Source organism: Lithobates pipiens, unplaced genomic scaffold (genome assembly GCF_037356315.1).
Source record: "Lithobates pipiens isolate NorthernLeopardFrog02 unplaced genomic scaffold, aLitPip1_a1.2 Scaffold_22, whole genome shotgun sequence".
Taxonomy (NCBI): domain Eukaryota; kingdom Metazoa; phylum Chordata; class Amphibia; order Anura; family Ranidae; genus Lithobates; species Lithobates pipiens.
In genome coordinates this window covers 304,436,155-304,452,692 of record NW_027507784.1, presented here as the reverse complement: position 1 = coordinate 304,452,692, position 16,538 = coordinate 304,436,155, and the positions used below count along the sequence as shown (strand labels likewise).

General features: G+C 44.0%; 1 protein-coding gene across 3 annotated transcripts in view; it reads right to left on the bottom strand.

Moving 5' to 3' along the window:
* CAPN15 (calpain 15) overlaps nucleotides 1–16,538 on the bottom strand; it is a 121,624-nt gene that overhangs the window by 79,055 nt on the left and 26,031 nt on the right. The window contains exon 1 of one of the 3 annotated variants that reach the window (XM_077449304.1): nucleotides 2,093–2,651. The exons of the other annotated variants lie outside the window; for them this stretch is intronic. Within the exon in view, the coding sequence (XP_077305430.1) occupies nucleotides 2,093–2,250 (158 nt within the window). The 5' untranslated portion in view covers nucleotides 2,251–2,651. Of the gene's footprint in view, nucleotides 1–2,092; nucleotides 2,652–16,538 lie in introns of those variants that run through there. 3 annotated transcript variants of the gene reach the window in all.

Genomic DNA, 16,538 nt, shown 5'->3' with positions numbered 1-16,538 from the left:
TTGTTGAATCTCCCCGGCTAAGAATTATATTCAGACAGCCGGCACCTGCAGCTATCAGAATACCCAAACAGCGAATTCATCCGACTGACTGCAGCCATTGCTTGGCCAACATTTACTCATCCAGCTCCTTTAAATTTGTCAATCAAAGTTTGTATAGCTGGGTGGTATTGGCAGGGCCACCCACAACTCAAATTTTGGCAGATTTACAGAAATCAACTAAAACTCAAGCCAGCTTTAAAAGGGATTGTAAAAAGTCTTGTTTAAAAAAATAAAATAAAATAACATGCAATTCTTACCTCCTCTGCACAGGGTTTTGCACAGAGCAGCCCAGATCCTCCTCTTCTCGGGTCCCCCTTCTCTGCTCCTGGCCCCTCGCTCTTATCGAGTGCCCCCACAGCCAGCAGCTTGCTATGGGGGCACCCGAGCTGAGTCACAGCTCCGTGGGTCCATTCAGACACAGAGCCCCGACCCGGCCCTGTCCCCTCTCTACCCAGATTGGCTAACTGATTTTCATTGATAGCCACGGGAGCCAATGGCACTGCTGCTGTGTCTCAGCCAATCAGGAGAAGAGTCCCGAACAGCTTGCGGACATCGCTGGAGAGAGATGGGGCTAAGGTAAGTAATAAGGGGGGGGGGGGGGGGGCTGCTACACACAGACGTTTTTTTTATCTTAATGCATTAGGATAAAAAAAAAAAAAAAACCTTCTACCTTTACAACTCCTTTAAACTACACTTACTCCAAAAGTTGCTCTGGCATTGGAGTGCAACTTTAATACAACTTTGACCAATGATAATGGACAACTGTTGCATTGTATAACATTCAGGTACGACTTGTACGCAACTTTTGAGGGTTAACATTGGTCTATGGCCCTCAAGTTGCATGAAAGTCAGACCAAAGCAGTGCATGAACTACTTCGAAGTTGCTGCAGCTTTAAGTCGCACATATATGACTAGTTATCATTGGAAAACATAAAGGAACGACTTCATGCGATTTTGATGTCAAAAGCTGCATGGCATGTCGCACAAGTGTGAATGGAGCCTTAGGCTACAGTCAAACTAGCCTCCTGCATTTGGTTTATTAAACGCAAAGAAATTACCTGAAAAAGTATAAAATGTTATGCTTCCCAGATCAAGTTTGCCTACGTTTACATGCATTTAGATGCATTCATAGTAATTATCCCCTGGATGCACAGAATTCTATTTATTCTAAATGCAGCTAAACAGAACGCACCCCAATGCATCTAAACGCCAACTGTGAATTATACCATTAAAATCATTCCATGCAGGTGATTAGCACTTCTGTCTAGCAGTACTGGGGTCATCGGTTCAAATCCCAATCATGGCACTACCTGTATGGAGTTTACATGTTCTCCCTGTGCCTGCATGGGTCTCCCCCGGGTACTCGGGTTTCCTCCCACACCCCAAAGACATGCTGGTAGGGGAATTGTCCCTAGTAAGTATATGTATGAATGTGAGTTAGGGGCCTTAGAGTGTAAGCTCCTTGAAGGATGGGACCGATGTGATGTAATAAAATATATATAATATATACTGTGTAAACTGATGGCACTATGCAAGTACCTAGAATAAATAAAATGTATGTCACTGCCAGTGTGAATGAGGCCCAAGCGGCATGCAAAGTTCCATTAAATGGATTTGAATTAGGTTTGCCTAATTGCTCTTCAAAACACACACACACACACTGCAAAAACCAAAAAGGAATTTTAAAATAAGCGTTAGTGAGCAAAAAAAAGATATATATATATGTATGTGTGTGTGTATATATATATATATATATATATATATATATATATATACACACACACACACACACACACACACAGATATATACATACATATATACACACACACACACACACATATATATATATATATATATATATATACCGTATATATATACACATACACAGCTTATTTGCCAAAACCAAAACATGCGCAGTGCATAACTCGTAGCAACCGATCTGACCCCTTTCTCTCAGCAAGCAGAGCAGTCAACGGTTGCCATGGGTTACCACACTGCTGTACGTTACGACAACCCCGACTGCGTTGAAAACCAACAACAAACCCTTCTTACCTGTGCATCCTGTACATGGGAATGACAGAGCCATGCCAAAGAGGTCCTGGGACCCCATTCCTCTGCCAGCTCAGCAGGCTGAGTTCAGGGTACGCGTTGCCCATAGAGCCATGGTGTGACTTGCCCTCTGCGGCCAGAGAAGATGCTGAGCTCCCCATGTGTGCCCCGATCTCACACAACTTATCCCGGACTAGATCTGAGAGAGCCACACAGGAAGCGCCAGGAGGTGGTGGAGGGCATCAGAGAGGGACAGGGGAGGGACAGAGGACAGCAGGCACGGGGACACGGCACAAGGACTAAACCGAGGGAAATGGGCACAGCTGTCAGGAGACGGGGAAGTAGGGAGGGAGGGACACACAGAGCAGGGAGGGAGAGGGAAGAGGCTTGGGAAGGCAGAGGAGGTTACAGGGAATCACCTTTATCACACACAGCCAGCGTACAGAGGAGAGAGAGAGAGAGGAGAGAGAAAAGTGGCAGAAGTGACTCAAATGAAAAACACAAAGAAAAAAACAAAAGAAAAACAAAAACAATCTAGTGGAAAAAAAAGAAGAAGTGTGGTGTGGACAGCTGCGTCCCTCTCTCCCGGGTGACACACTGACATGTGCATCTGTGGGTGACGGAAGGGCAAGACACAGAACCTGTCCCGCAGCATTCAGGTGTAATTACAGGACGGCAAGTATTGTCACCTCGTAGGTGTCATCATATAAAAACATCCAACCATAGATCTCTATCACTGACAAGGCTCCTTCCAAACAAGCCATTAAGCATCATAAAAGGAGGCGGCAATGCTCGTTACCCAGAATCCAGATAGCGGCTTACTCGCTAGCTATGCTCGCTAATAGCTCCTTTTATTGGACAACAATGATTTGCATTAGTTTCAGGAAATTGCCCATTAGCGCTGCTTGTAAAGTGATGCACAGAGGCTTACCTAAAGGAGCTTTTCGGTTTAGTGCATTAAAGCCCCACTCCAAACAGGGGAAAAAAATAAAAAAAAGCAGGGGTCTGGTGCGTCCCTGTACAATGTTTCAGGTGCGAATCCGGTCCAGATTTTTGGCTGAATTCCCACCTGAAATGGAGCCAAAGAAGTACCGGACCCTTTTCCAGTGCGGATCGCGGCCGCCCCGGAGATGCATGAACCGGCTTCATTGAGAGCCAGTCACAGTCTCCTCTCCTAATTGTGCGAACTGAACGTGGGAAAAACCTGCATCCAATTCGCATAAGTGTGAGCCCAGCCTTAACCCCTTACGGACCGCCGTACGCCGATGTATGTCCTAAGTTTAAAGAGGAATATCGTTGTTATGGCAGCAGCTAGCTGCCATAACCCCGGTATCCTCTTCTTCGGCCCGCGGTCCGCTTTCCAATAAGAGTGGTCTCTGCAGCGGATTCGCCGTGAGATCACTTTATCAGTGGCGGGAGAGGGCCCCCCCCCCTCCCCGCCGCTGACCGGATCCGTCGGCAGCGGCGGAGGCGATCGGATGTTACCCCTCACTGGGTATGGAGACAAGTGAGGGGAAGATGGCCCCCACCCATCTCCATAACATTGCAGGGCTGAAGCGACGTCAAAACGTCACTACCGCCCAAAGCTCTTAAAAGGCCAAATTTTAATTATTTTTTTTTTGCATTTTAGTGTAAATATGAGATCCGAGGTCTTTTTGACCCCAGATATCATATTTAAGAGGCCCTGTCATGCTTTTTTCTATTACAAGGGATGTTTACATTTCTTGTAATAGGAATAAAAGTGACAATTTATTTATTTATTTTTTAAAAACGGTGTAAAAATAAAAAAGGTAAAATAAATAAGAAAAAATAAATTTTAAAACCACGCTCAGTCCCCCCGAGTTCGCGTGCAGAAGTGAACGCATATGTGAGTAGCGCCTGCATATGAAAACGCTGTTCAAACATGCAACCTGTAGAATTTTTTAAATGTCGCCTATGGAGATTTTTAAGGGTAAAAGTTTGTCGCCATTCCACGAGCGGGCACAATTTTGAAGCGTGACATGTTGGATATCATTTTACTCGGCGTAATATTATCTTTCAAAATATAAATTGAGCTAACTTTACTGACGTCTTATTTTTAAATTCAAAAAATTGCATTTTACCCCAAAAAAGTACGCTTGTAAGACCGCTGCGCAAATATGGCATTACAGAAAGTATCGCAAAAACCACCATTTTATTATCTAGGGTGTTAGAAAAAAATGCATAATATTTGGGGGTTCTAAGTAATTTTCTAGCAAAAAAAAATGTTTTAACTTGTAAACAACACTCTTCAAAAAGAGGCTCGGTCCTTAAGTGGTTAATGTTCATTAAAGCAGAAGTCCACCGCAACACCAAAATCCCTACATCTACAGACATCCATGATCTAACACAAGCCTATCTAGCCCTGTAAAGAAGAAAATCAGTATACATATATTTTTTGAAGCCGATCGGACCCAGTCCCACGCCGAGCTGTCAGCGGCGGTTTTGGAGGCGGGTGCAGAGGATGAGTTTGACAATGGAAGCCCCATAGTAACTCTATGGGTGACATCACTTCCCATTCATTTCACAGCCGTTGTCTGCTGTGTTGTGTGCAGAGCTTCCACTGCTGGAGATTGGATCGGCTTCAAAAAAAGTATGTATAGCGATTTCCTCTTTGCATCTACAGACATCCACAATCTAACACTAACCTATGTGTAGAGATTTTAGCGTTAGGCTGGATTTACACTTCAAAGTGGTTGTAACATATACCCAGTGAAGTGACCGGCCTTGGGTGATACACAGATAAAACAAATCCTCCTACTTAAGCTGTACCTATCTGCAGTCTTCTCTACATCCAAAGTGCAGAATTTATAAAGCTTGTCTGAGCTGTGAGAAAAAAGGGGCAGAGAGCTGAAATTACACTCTGCAGAGCTCAGCAAGGCGAGCATTGAGAGCTGATTGGAGGGAAGAGACACCCCCCCCCCCCTTCACACAGGAATAGAGCTGAGGCTGTCAATCAGCTGGAGCTCCCTCCACGGTCACCAATTTTCTCTTGGTGTCAGGAAGTAGTGGCCAATGCTGATAGCAGAGAAATGAAGCAACACACAGAAGTGCCCTGGATTGAGACAAGTACACACTATACCCCAAGAGCACAAAGAAAACAATTTGGTACAATTGTACTCTCTTCACATCTCATTTGTTCATATATCTGAAGTTTACAACTTAGAGAGGAGGGCCGGTTTTGAAAAAAAAAAAATGTAAAAGTCAGTAGCTGCAAACATTGTAGCTGCTGACTTTTAATAAGTAGACTTACATGTCCAGGGCGCCCGCGATGTCGGCCGCCCGAGGCTGACCCGTCCCTCGGTCTCGGGTCCCGGCGCCGCCATTTTGGGTAAGGGAAACAGACAGTGGAGCCTTGCGGCTTCACTGCCCGTTTCCTACTGCGCATGTGCGAGTCGCGCAGCGCTTTGTGAATGTGGCACGCGCTGTGTTCTGGGACACACAGTTCCCAGAACACAGTGCGACCCATTACCCAGAAGCCACCGCACGGAGGAGAGAAGAAAGAAGATCTCCGCGGAGGAGGAAGAGGCAGATCAAGATGATGTGCCTAGCAACAGGCATTTCTGGCAAGTAAAAAAAAAATTCTTTTTTTTTGTGATTTTTTTTCTAATGCAGGCCATACACGGTCGAATTTCGAACGAATTTTCTTTTCAAAATCAGAAAATTCGTTTTTTTTTGTGATCCGATGATGCCACCATTGATTTTCGAAATTCGGCCGACCTAGCCTTCAATTTCACCTCATGTTGCTACAGAAAAGAATTTTCTTGGCTGGGAATCTTCTTTTCTCTCCATAAATTTTCTTTTATCTCCGTACATTTTCTTTTCTTATTACGTTTCTCGCACGATTCTCCCATCATTGATTAGAAAATCGTTAGTTTTTCTAAAAATTTCCAACATGTCCGATTCCTCAAATTTTATTTCAGCACGAAAATCGGCTGTTGCTGCAGCCCACTAATGGTGCGAAATTCATATGAAAATTCTTAGATACGATTTTCGAAAGAAAATTCTTTCGAAATTCGAACCGTGTATGGCGGGCATAATTTTTGTTTTTGGTAGTAAACCCGCTAATTTATTTTTTATTTTTTTAACACCTGCAGAGCAAAAGGCATAATGAGCTAGTATGCACCGCATACTAGCTCATTATGAAATACTTACCTTAGAACGAGGCCCCGACATCTGGCCCGATCCACGCCGAGGGAGCTGACATGCTCCCTCAGCGTTTCTTCCGGGTATCGCGGCTCCGGCGCTGTGAGTGGCCGGAGCCGCGATATCGTCACTCCCGCGCATGCGCGCGGGAGATTTCATTCCGGCCGGTCGGCCACTGCCGGATTTTCAGCCGAGAATCCCCTTGTGCGCATGCGCCGCTGCAGTCAGCGGCGCATACCGAGGGGAATATCTCCTAAACCGTACAGGTTTAGGAGATATTTTTTTACCTACAGGTAAGCCTCATTATAGGCTTTCCTGTAGGTAAAAGTTAAAAAAAATGAGTATACAACCACTTTAAGCTCATCACCTGAGAAAGTAAAAATGCTCCGTTGCCCCCACATTACAAGGGTTAAATGCTTGTTTAGGTCTATAGGATGGAAAAAAAAAAAAAAAAAAAAAAAAGCAAAAAACACAAAAACAAAACAAAAAAAAAAACCACACGGTTTTACCTACCAAATCCTCAGCTGATGGACTGCCCCTACCCATCCTCCTATCCAATACAGGGATATGCATTGATGACATCACAAGGCCTGCAACCGCTGCAGAGTCGGGGAGAAGAGGCTGCGGGGACCTGTATAGCAGCAGAACAGAGGAGCCTCTGAGAGCAGAGGATCAGGTAAGGGCTCGTTCACATTAGCAGTTGAGGATGGTAAAACCCAGTGGTTGAGCCATGCTTTTACCATCTTCCAACTGCTATCCCCTTTGGCTACAGAAGCAGCAGCTAGGGGAAGTTCACATGCCACAGCCGCGATGCTTTGTTTTGTGGCCACGGCGAGAATTATACCCTCTGTTTTCTGAGGTCGTAGCGCCCACTAACTTCAAACCATCAAAGTGAATTGGGGCTTTCTGCAAACGTCTCGCAGCTGTGTGCAGTGGGATGTGGGGATCAAGTGATTAAAGCTGGTGGTGAGAAGGTGATTCAACACCACCTCGCCGCCTGTCAAACGCTCTTTGAAGAGCTATCAGAATGTAGATCGCTCTTCCGAGACCAACGCAACAGTGAACGAACCTTAAAATTGCTTTTCCTGGTCCCCTAGACCTAAATGAACATTTATCCCTTGCAGGGGCAGCCCCATTGCAAGGGAGGAGTTTTACTCACTCCCTGCTGCCATGTGGTGGCACGGGTGCTTGGGGAGTAATCGATCAGGCACCCAGTGCTGTCACATGGAGGCAGGGAAAGAGTCCTCTGTAGGTTCCAAGTCACGTCTTCCTGTGTTGAAATGGCCACGAGTAGTTTACAGCAAGGGTCTCCAAATGTTGGCCCTCCAGTTGTTCAGGAACTACAATTCCCATCATGCCCAGTCATGTCTGTGAATGTCATAGTTTTACAATGCCTCATGGGACGTGTAGTTCCACAACAGCTTGAGGGCCGTAGTTTGGAGATCCCTGGTCTACAGTGTGACAACGCAGGAGCACAAGTGTGAGATTGGGACAGTGTGTTGTCACTCTAACAGGAAGTGCCCTAACAAAAACCTCCATGGCAGAAATCACCTGTCATTACATTAATGAAGGAGGCAGAATTTACAAGGCTGCATGTAATGCGATGAATGCGTTAAAGCTCATATGAGAATTTAGCGAGTGAATTTCTGCCTGACGAATGGTTATTTGAAGGAAGTATTACTCAATATGTACAGACGGGTGTGTAAAAAGACGGACACTGCCTATGTAAATACATGGATTAAACAGGCGGCCCAAGTGTCTGACACCCGCTGTTCCCAGGACGTAGCAGTGGAAATGCCTGTAGTAGGTAAGGAGAATGTAAAATGGTAGTGTGTTTTCAGAGGGCACTAGGGTGGGAGTCAAAAGGCCAGTGATCAGGAGATAAAAAAAACAGTTACTTTGTCCATTTAAAGGAAAGCGACTGTCTCTAACTAGACCCTTCCCCCAACCCACTTACATTACCTTTCTGCGCACTTCCCTGCCCCACTGTTGGAGTCCCTACAAATAGCCAGCGCCTCCAGGTATACAAAAGCAAGTGACCATGTGCCAGAATACAATGCTCATGCCTAAACAACCAATCACCAGTCAGAACACTATCACCAACACTGTGTAAGCTCTGACACCATCTGACATGAAGCTTACACAGGGTCTGATCTGGAGGAACAGAGAGGAGAGTATGGGGGGGGGGAGCCATCAGCCATAACCCCAGCATTTTATTTAACTCCGGTATATTTTTCAAGCCAACGATTCCCTTTCTCAATAAAACAATCTGAGCGGTTGATTAGCCAATGGATCGCTTTTAGAAGCGGCGGGAGGGGTCATAGTCGTTTCTCAGGCTTACCGTTCTTACCGGCAAGCCTGGGATATGATTCAGGGGGAGAGGGATAGGGGGAGAGGGAGAGGGGGAGAATACATATGGCCTAAACTGATGAAGAAATTTGTTTAAAACATTTTTTAAGCAAAAAAGAAAAAAAAATTAAAATAAAGATTAAATATCACCAAAAGAACGCTCAATTTGTGGGGAAAAAAAAGCATGTCAATTTTGTTTGGGTACAACGTCGCAAGACCACGCAATTTTCAGTTAAAGCGACGCAGTGCCATATATCGCAAAAAAAATGGCCTGGTCATCAAGGGGGACAATCCTTCCGGGGCTGAAGTGGTTAATAATTTAACCTCTTCAGTGCTGGGGGGGGGGCCCTAAGTGGGGCTTTATGCTGTCAATGGAGTAAACCAGAAAAATGTTTCACTTTAAGGGGAGTAAACATTTTGTCTGCTCAGCTATGATGTGTAGGATGGAGCATGCAATATGAGAATTCTTAGCGTGGTCCTGGCTTTTAAAAGACACATCATAAAGGATGGAATTTTCTCCCTAAAAAGGGGAGTTTTTAGGTCTTTTTACATTTAAAGGGGTTGTAAAGCTTCATTTTCTAAATAGGTTCCTTTAAGCTAGTGCATTGTTGGTTCACTTACCTTTTCCCTCGATTTCCCTTCTAAATGTTTTTTCTTCATTGTCTGAATTTCACATTTCCTGTTTCTCCTCAGTAAACTTCACACCATAATCCGAGCGGTGTTTAGTCAGCCAGAACAGCTTACTGAGGAGGAACAGGAAGCGAGAAATTCAGACAAAGAAAAAAAAAAAAACATTTAGAAGGGAAATCAAAGGAAAAAGGTAAGTGAACCAACAATGCGCTAGCTTAAAGTGGAGCTCCACCCTAAAGTGAAACTTCCGCTCATTGGAACCCTCCCCCCCTCCGGCGCCACAATTGGCACCTTTCGGGGGGGGGTGCAGATACCTGTACAGTACAGGTATCTGCAGCCACTTCCAGCATAGATATCTGCAGAATCTACAGATATTTACGCCACTTCCCGCAGGTCCCCCGCTGTCTGCTGGGAAACACACGGATCCCAGAGACAGCCGGGACCACCCTTATTGCGCAGCGGGACTCGCGCATGCGCAGTAGGGAACCGGGAAATGAAGCCGCAAGGCTCCACTTCCTGATTCCCATACCCAAGATGGTGGCAGCAGCACCCGAGAGACGATCGAGAGATCGGCTTTGGGTGCCGACACCGCGGGCGCGCTGGACAGGTAAGTGTCATTATTTTAAAAGTCAGCAGCTGCAGTATTTGTAGCTGCTGGCTTTAAAAAAAAAAAAAAAAAAAAAAAACACGGCGGAACTCCCGCTTTAAAAGGAACCTATTTAGAAAATAAAAAACAAACCTTTACAACCCCTTTAACTAACACCCAATCTGTTGCTGGTGGTATAAAATGTTGTGTGCCACGTCCTGTCTGTGCAAACTTGTCACATCTAAACCCACCATCCCTGAACGTGACACAGCAGAGGCTCGGTGACAACCCAGAAAGAAATATGTCAGTTATCCTGATAAGATGGGGGTGAAGCTGTAGCTGAGCGTTGGCCGCACTTAATGACAAAGTGAGAAGTTGTCAGTGAAGGGAGGCTGAGCAATTCTGTACAATAAGGTGATAAGAAGCGGGAGAATGATCAGCGGGGACAGGGATGAGGACTATGGAATGAATGGTATGATAAGGAGCTCCATTTCCTAGAACTACCGACCATATCTTCTCGCATGTTCTTCTCAGATAAGACATCCTGGAGACCAATAACTAACCAGCAGATGGCCAGTGAAAGGTTGAAGGCTCACCGAGAACTGTAGGTGGAATTACCTCCAGGACTCTGCTGGAATGTCGGTTCACAAGGTCCCATCTCCACCCACATTGAACTATAAAAAGGTGCCCACAGATCTAGGAGAAGAGTTTCCACCATTGCAAGATAATACTGCAGAACAATGATGATATAAAACATCCACGATTCATTTAAAGCCCAACTCCGGGAAAACAAACAGTCCTCCCTGTGCAGTGGGGCTGCGTGGTTAACAGCTTGTTTCTATAGAAGGGATGGAAAAAGCACTTTACTGATTCTCTGCTTGCTGTGGGGGCACTTGACAGGAGCGAGGGCCCGGAGCACCGGTGGGGGACCGTAGAAGAAGAGGATTAGGGCTGCTTGGTGTAAAGCCACTGTGTATAACAACATGTTTGTTTCGTTTTTTTTAAATGTCTGTTATATTACTTGAATGAAAGAAAAAAGAAAAAAAATGACATGGATTTTTAAATGCCACACCTTAACCAGGATTAACCCCTTCCTGACCAGGGCACTTTTTGCGATTCGGCACTGCGTTGCTTTAACTGACAATTGCGCGGTCGTGCAGCGTGGCTCCCAAACTTGGCGTCCTTTTTTTCCCACAAATAGTGCTCTCTTTTGGTGGCATTCGATCATGCTGCGTTTTTTATTTTTTGCGCTATAAACAAAAAAATAGCGCCAATTTTGAAAAAAAAAAAAAAAAAAACATTTTTTTTTACATTTTGCTATAATAAATATCCCCCAAAAATATATATATAAAAACTTTTATTCCTCAGTTTAGGCCGATACGTATTCTTTTACATATTTTTGGTAAAAAAAAAATAAAAAAAATCACATTGATTGGTTTGCGCAAAAGTTATAGCATCTACAAAATAGGGTATAGTTTTATGGCATTTTTATTAATTTTTTTTTACTAGTAATTGCGGCGATCTTTATCATGACTGCGACATTATGGCGGACAGATCGGACAATTTGGACACATTTTTGGGACCATTGACATTAATGCAGGGATCAGTGCTATAAAATTGCATTGATTACTGTAAAAATGTCACTGGCAGTGAAGGGGTTAACCACTAGGGGGTGGGGAGGGGTTAAGTGTGTCCTAGGGGAGGGTTTCTAACTGTCTGGGGGATGGGCTGTGTGTGACATGGACACTGATCGCTGCTCCCCATGACAGGGAGAAGACTATCAGTGTCCCCTCATTAGGCAGAATGGGGAGATACTGTTTACATCGGCATCTCCTCGTTCTTGAGCTCCATGACACGACTGCGGGTATCCCCGCAGCGATAGAGTCCGCGGGTTCGGAGCTCACGCGCGCACGGCAGGAATTTTAAAGTAATGTACGGGTACGTTACTTTGCCCTGCCGTGCCATTCTGCTGACGTATATATGCCAACAGCCGTTGGCAAGTGGTTAATCTCCTTCTCTCAGTGTGCTGAAATCACAATGCCATACTCAGAATGCCAGTCAGACAAACAAACCTGAGAAGCAAGCTGCTCTGCTGTCCCTTTAGCAATTTCTTTACACTCTCTGGGTCAAAGTCACATCAAACCTTTTCAAAGTTACTGCAACTCTAAAGGTCCGTACACACGATCTGACTTTTTGACAACAAACATGCAAATTAGCGGTTTTGAGGCAATATCCAACTGCGTGTACGCTCCATCGGAAAAAAAAAAACTTTCAGTTTTCATCAGACTTTCGTTGGCTGTGCGAACGGACAAACTTTTTGACAACATAAGTCCGATGGAGCAAAGTCCGATCGTGTGTACAGAAAACCATAGGACTTTTGTACAAAGTACAAACACGCAGGCCAACGCCCTTTGTACAAAAATCCAAGGGAAAGTTTATACAAAGTCCGATCGTGTGTATGGGGCTTAAGTTGCGCTGATTTGAGCGGGTGCCATTGAAAAGAATGGGCTGCAACCTGTTGAGCGACTTTTATGTCCAAAGTCGCAAGACAAGTCAAACAAGCGTGAATGGAAGCTTAGGGACCTTAGATTGAAAGCTCCTTGAGGGCAGGGACTGATGTAAATTGCTGTGTAAATGGTCAGTGCTATACAAGTACATATACATATAACATAGTAGGTAAGGTTGAATAAACACAAAAGTCCATCCAGTTCAACCTGTGTTGGTGCACATGTGTCAGTGTCGAATTACCCATATCCCTGTATGCTGCGTTCTTAAAGATCCACATCAAAGAGTCTTTTAAAAATATCCATAGTCCCCTCTGTAACCACCAAGTGTGGAAGAGAGTTCCACATTCGTATTGACCATTAAAAAACTCCCTGCACAGTTTAAGGTTAAACCGCTTCTCCTCCAGTCCCATTGTGTGGCCCCATGTCCTCCTACACTCCCCGAGACTGAAAGTTTTTTTCCTATGCTGGGATCACCCTTGATCACCCTTGCACAGGTTGGACTAGATGGACTTGTGTCTTTTTCCAACCTCACCTACTATGCAAGATATTTGTACATCACTATCCCCACTCAAGCGTCGATTCTCCAGCGAGAATACATTTAGTGCTTGTACCACCTGTAATAAGTCAAATAAAAATAGTTATATTAACCACTTCAAATCCCAGCTATTGTCAAATGATGTCCACAGGAGGGATCTCCCAATCTGGGCAGGCATCATATGACATCCTGGGCTTCCTGGCCATCTAGGGGGCATGCCCGCCACGTCACTCGGGGGCCGGTGCACGGTGGGTGCGATGTCCGCCGAGCACCTGCGATTGCCATTAACAGAGACGGGACGTGGATCTGTGTGTGTAAACACATAGATCCACGTCCTGCCAGAGGAGAGGAGACTGATGGTGTGTTCCCAGTACAGAGGAACACTGATCAGTCTCCCCCTTTGTGAGTCCCCTCCCCCTACAGTTAAAATCACTCCATAGGTAACACATTTAACCCCTTGATTGCCCCCCTAATGTCATAGTGACATTTATACAGTAATCAGTGCATTTTATAGCACTGATCGCTGTATAAATTTGAATGGTCCCAAAATAGTGTCAAAAGTGTCCAACACAATATCACATTCACGATAAAAAAAAAAAATAAAAAAAAACACAGATCGCCACCATTACTAGTAAAAAAAAAATTTTTATATATATATATATTTTAATAAAAATGCCATAAATCTATCCCCTATTTTGTAGGCGCAATAACTTTTGCGCAAACCAATCAATATACACTTATTGCAATTTTTTTTTACCAAAAATATGAAGAATACATATCGGCCTAAACTGAGGAAAATTTTTAAATTGGGATATTTATCATAGCAAAAAGTAAAAAATATTGTGTTTTTTTTCAAACTCGTCAATCTTCTTTGTCTATAGCGCAAGAAATAAAAAACGCAGAGGTGATCAAATACCACCAAAAGAAAGCTCTATTTGTTGTCGGGGGGGGGGGGGGGGGTGATAATTTTATCTGGGTACAATGTCGCACGACCACATAATTGCCAGATAAATTAACACAGTGCTATGTGGCAAAAAAACGGCCTGGTGGTTTCGGTCCATGTTAAAGAAGAACTCTTGCTTTTTTTTTCTTCAGTGTTCAGTCCACCAGGACAAGCAGTAGGAAGAGGAATGCAGAGGGTCGGGAGGCAGAGATGAGTACCAATTATCAAACAGCCATCTCCTTGCTAGCTACGTTGTTGAATTCAATTGGGTACAGTGTTGCATGACCGCACAATTGTCATTCAAAATGTGACAGCACTGAAAATTGAAAATTGGCCTGGGCAGGAAGGGGGTGAAAATGCAGTGTACTGAAGTGGTTAAAAGCAGCTTGGACCAATGCAAGTATGCATATACCATACCTGTGGGACTGCTGTAGAAACAAAAGAATTACTGCAATAGTTGCCCTACTACAGTGATCGCTGTGGTATTCCAAGTCATGTGCCAAGCGACTGCCCTGGAAAGTACCCAAAGGGGGCGTTAGTTCAGCGCATGCACCACTCACATAGGGCTGAAACAACGAATCGATAACTAATCGATTATGAAATTAATCGATTACTATTTTCATAATCAATTAACTGGCCGGTAACATAATGGGGTTAAAAAAAAAACTAAAATGAGCCCTTTATAGTACAAAAACAGCAAATCGCTACTGTAAATATTATTTTCACAGTTCTACAGTAAACAAAAAAAACCCTTACAGTAGTGATTATCTAATTTTAGTTTCTTAACCCCATTATGTTACTAAACGTCTTAGACCTGGTTCACATCTATGTGTTTATTGGTGCTTTTTGCAGAAAGGCACTACAGTTCATTAACATGGATGTATGCATTTACAAGTTCAAATCTGTACTTTTTTCAGCCGTTCGGTATTTAGAAAAGATTTGATCTTTGAGTCGGATATTTACTAGATTCACCCTTTAATGGTATATACAGTACATCTCCTCCAATAGTGCTATATACAGTATATCTCTTCTAATACCACTGCATACAGAGATATTTAAAGAGGAAGTAAACCCTGATGAGTTTACTTCCTCTTTCATTCCCTGCAAAGGTAAAGCATAATGGACTCCTGTGCATCACATAGTAGTCCATTATGTGTCACTTACCTGACACAGGAGCCAGCGAAGTCACCGCTGTCCCCTGTAGTCCGGCGCATCCATCTTCTCAGTGGGTCTCGCAGCTCCGTCACTGTCATTCGGCGAAGCCGCGATGACGTCACTCCCGCGCATGCGCATGGGAGCCGACACGTGCGGCATCTCCGTCGTTGACGGAGCCGCGCTCAGTACGCCTGCGCATGCGCCATAGACAGCGGTGTCTGTCTTCGGGCAAATATCTCCTAAACCGTATAGGTTTAGGAGATATTTCTTGGACCTACAGGTAAGCCTTAATCTAGGCTTACCTGTAGGTCAAAGTGTGTTGTAAGGGTTTACAACCACTTTAAAGCCCCATACACACTATCAGTATTTCTGCTGATTTTTGTCTTCAGATTTACCAAAACCATATAATATGAGGTCAAACCTTAGGAGTTTCAATTTGTATGCTATCAGGCAGGCCCTTCTACTACATGGTTTTGGTAAATCTGAAGGAAAAACTCAGCAGAAAATCTGATAGTGTGTATGGGGCTTAAGAATAAATTGCCTTTTTTTTTTAAACTTTACATATTAACTAAATTATACACCACACTTTTTCTTAAGATTATTAACCGATTAATCGAAACAATAAGTCGGTCAACTAAATCGATTATGAAAATAATCGTTAGTTGCAGTCCTACACTCATAGGAGACCTCGCATTTTCACAATGAATGCAAAGCTTTCTCCAGAACAAGGTGAAGATTGTGACATCACCGGCCCACCTCATCCAATCAAAGAATGCATTGCATTCTGTAAATGGTGCCAGTGCCCAGCGAGTGAACCCCTATGGTTACTATGCAGCAGGACAGCCACTCGGCACAGAAAAACAGCAGCAATCACTGTAGTAGGGGTAACTACTATGAGGATTCTTCCACGGCCGGGTACGGAATATGCATATGTACAATGATCCAAATTGGTTCGATGTGATTATGAAATAAAATTCCGACCTGGAATGCAGCTTTCAAGGCCTATAAACAAATCTTTACAAAACTATAAACTAAATTAAAACTGGCCCCCGACAGCAGAGTCCATATACATAATGAGAACTCCTCAAATACAAAATAGACCCAAACGCAGCATTAGTTCCCCTTCAAGGCGATACATACCTCTTCTCCGAGATCCTGCTAATGTACCCCTCCCTGCATTTTCTCCTCTCTTCCCTATTCTAATATTTGGTGACGTACGTTGTATTACTAACTAGAGATAGATATTTAATGACTCATGCATGATTGTGCAAAGGAGAGATCTTTCTGCCTGGTATGTGCACATTCTCCCCCCATTCACACCTTGGATATGTTTAATAATGACTGTCGATTAGCCTTGAGCAGAAATGACAATCTACTTGTTCAGCGACGTGTACGCACAGAACACAATAAGACATGACTTGTAAATATGGTTGTAATGACTACCTTCTCGATAAAATATTCATGAGAAAAAAAAAAAAAAAACCCATGCATGATCTCAGCAGCTGAGCCGGAATAAGAGTGCAGATCATATGGGAAAGTCCATGACAGCCGATCGATTATTTTCCCAATCTGATTGGGTG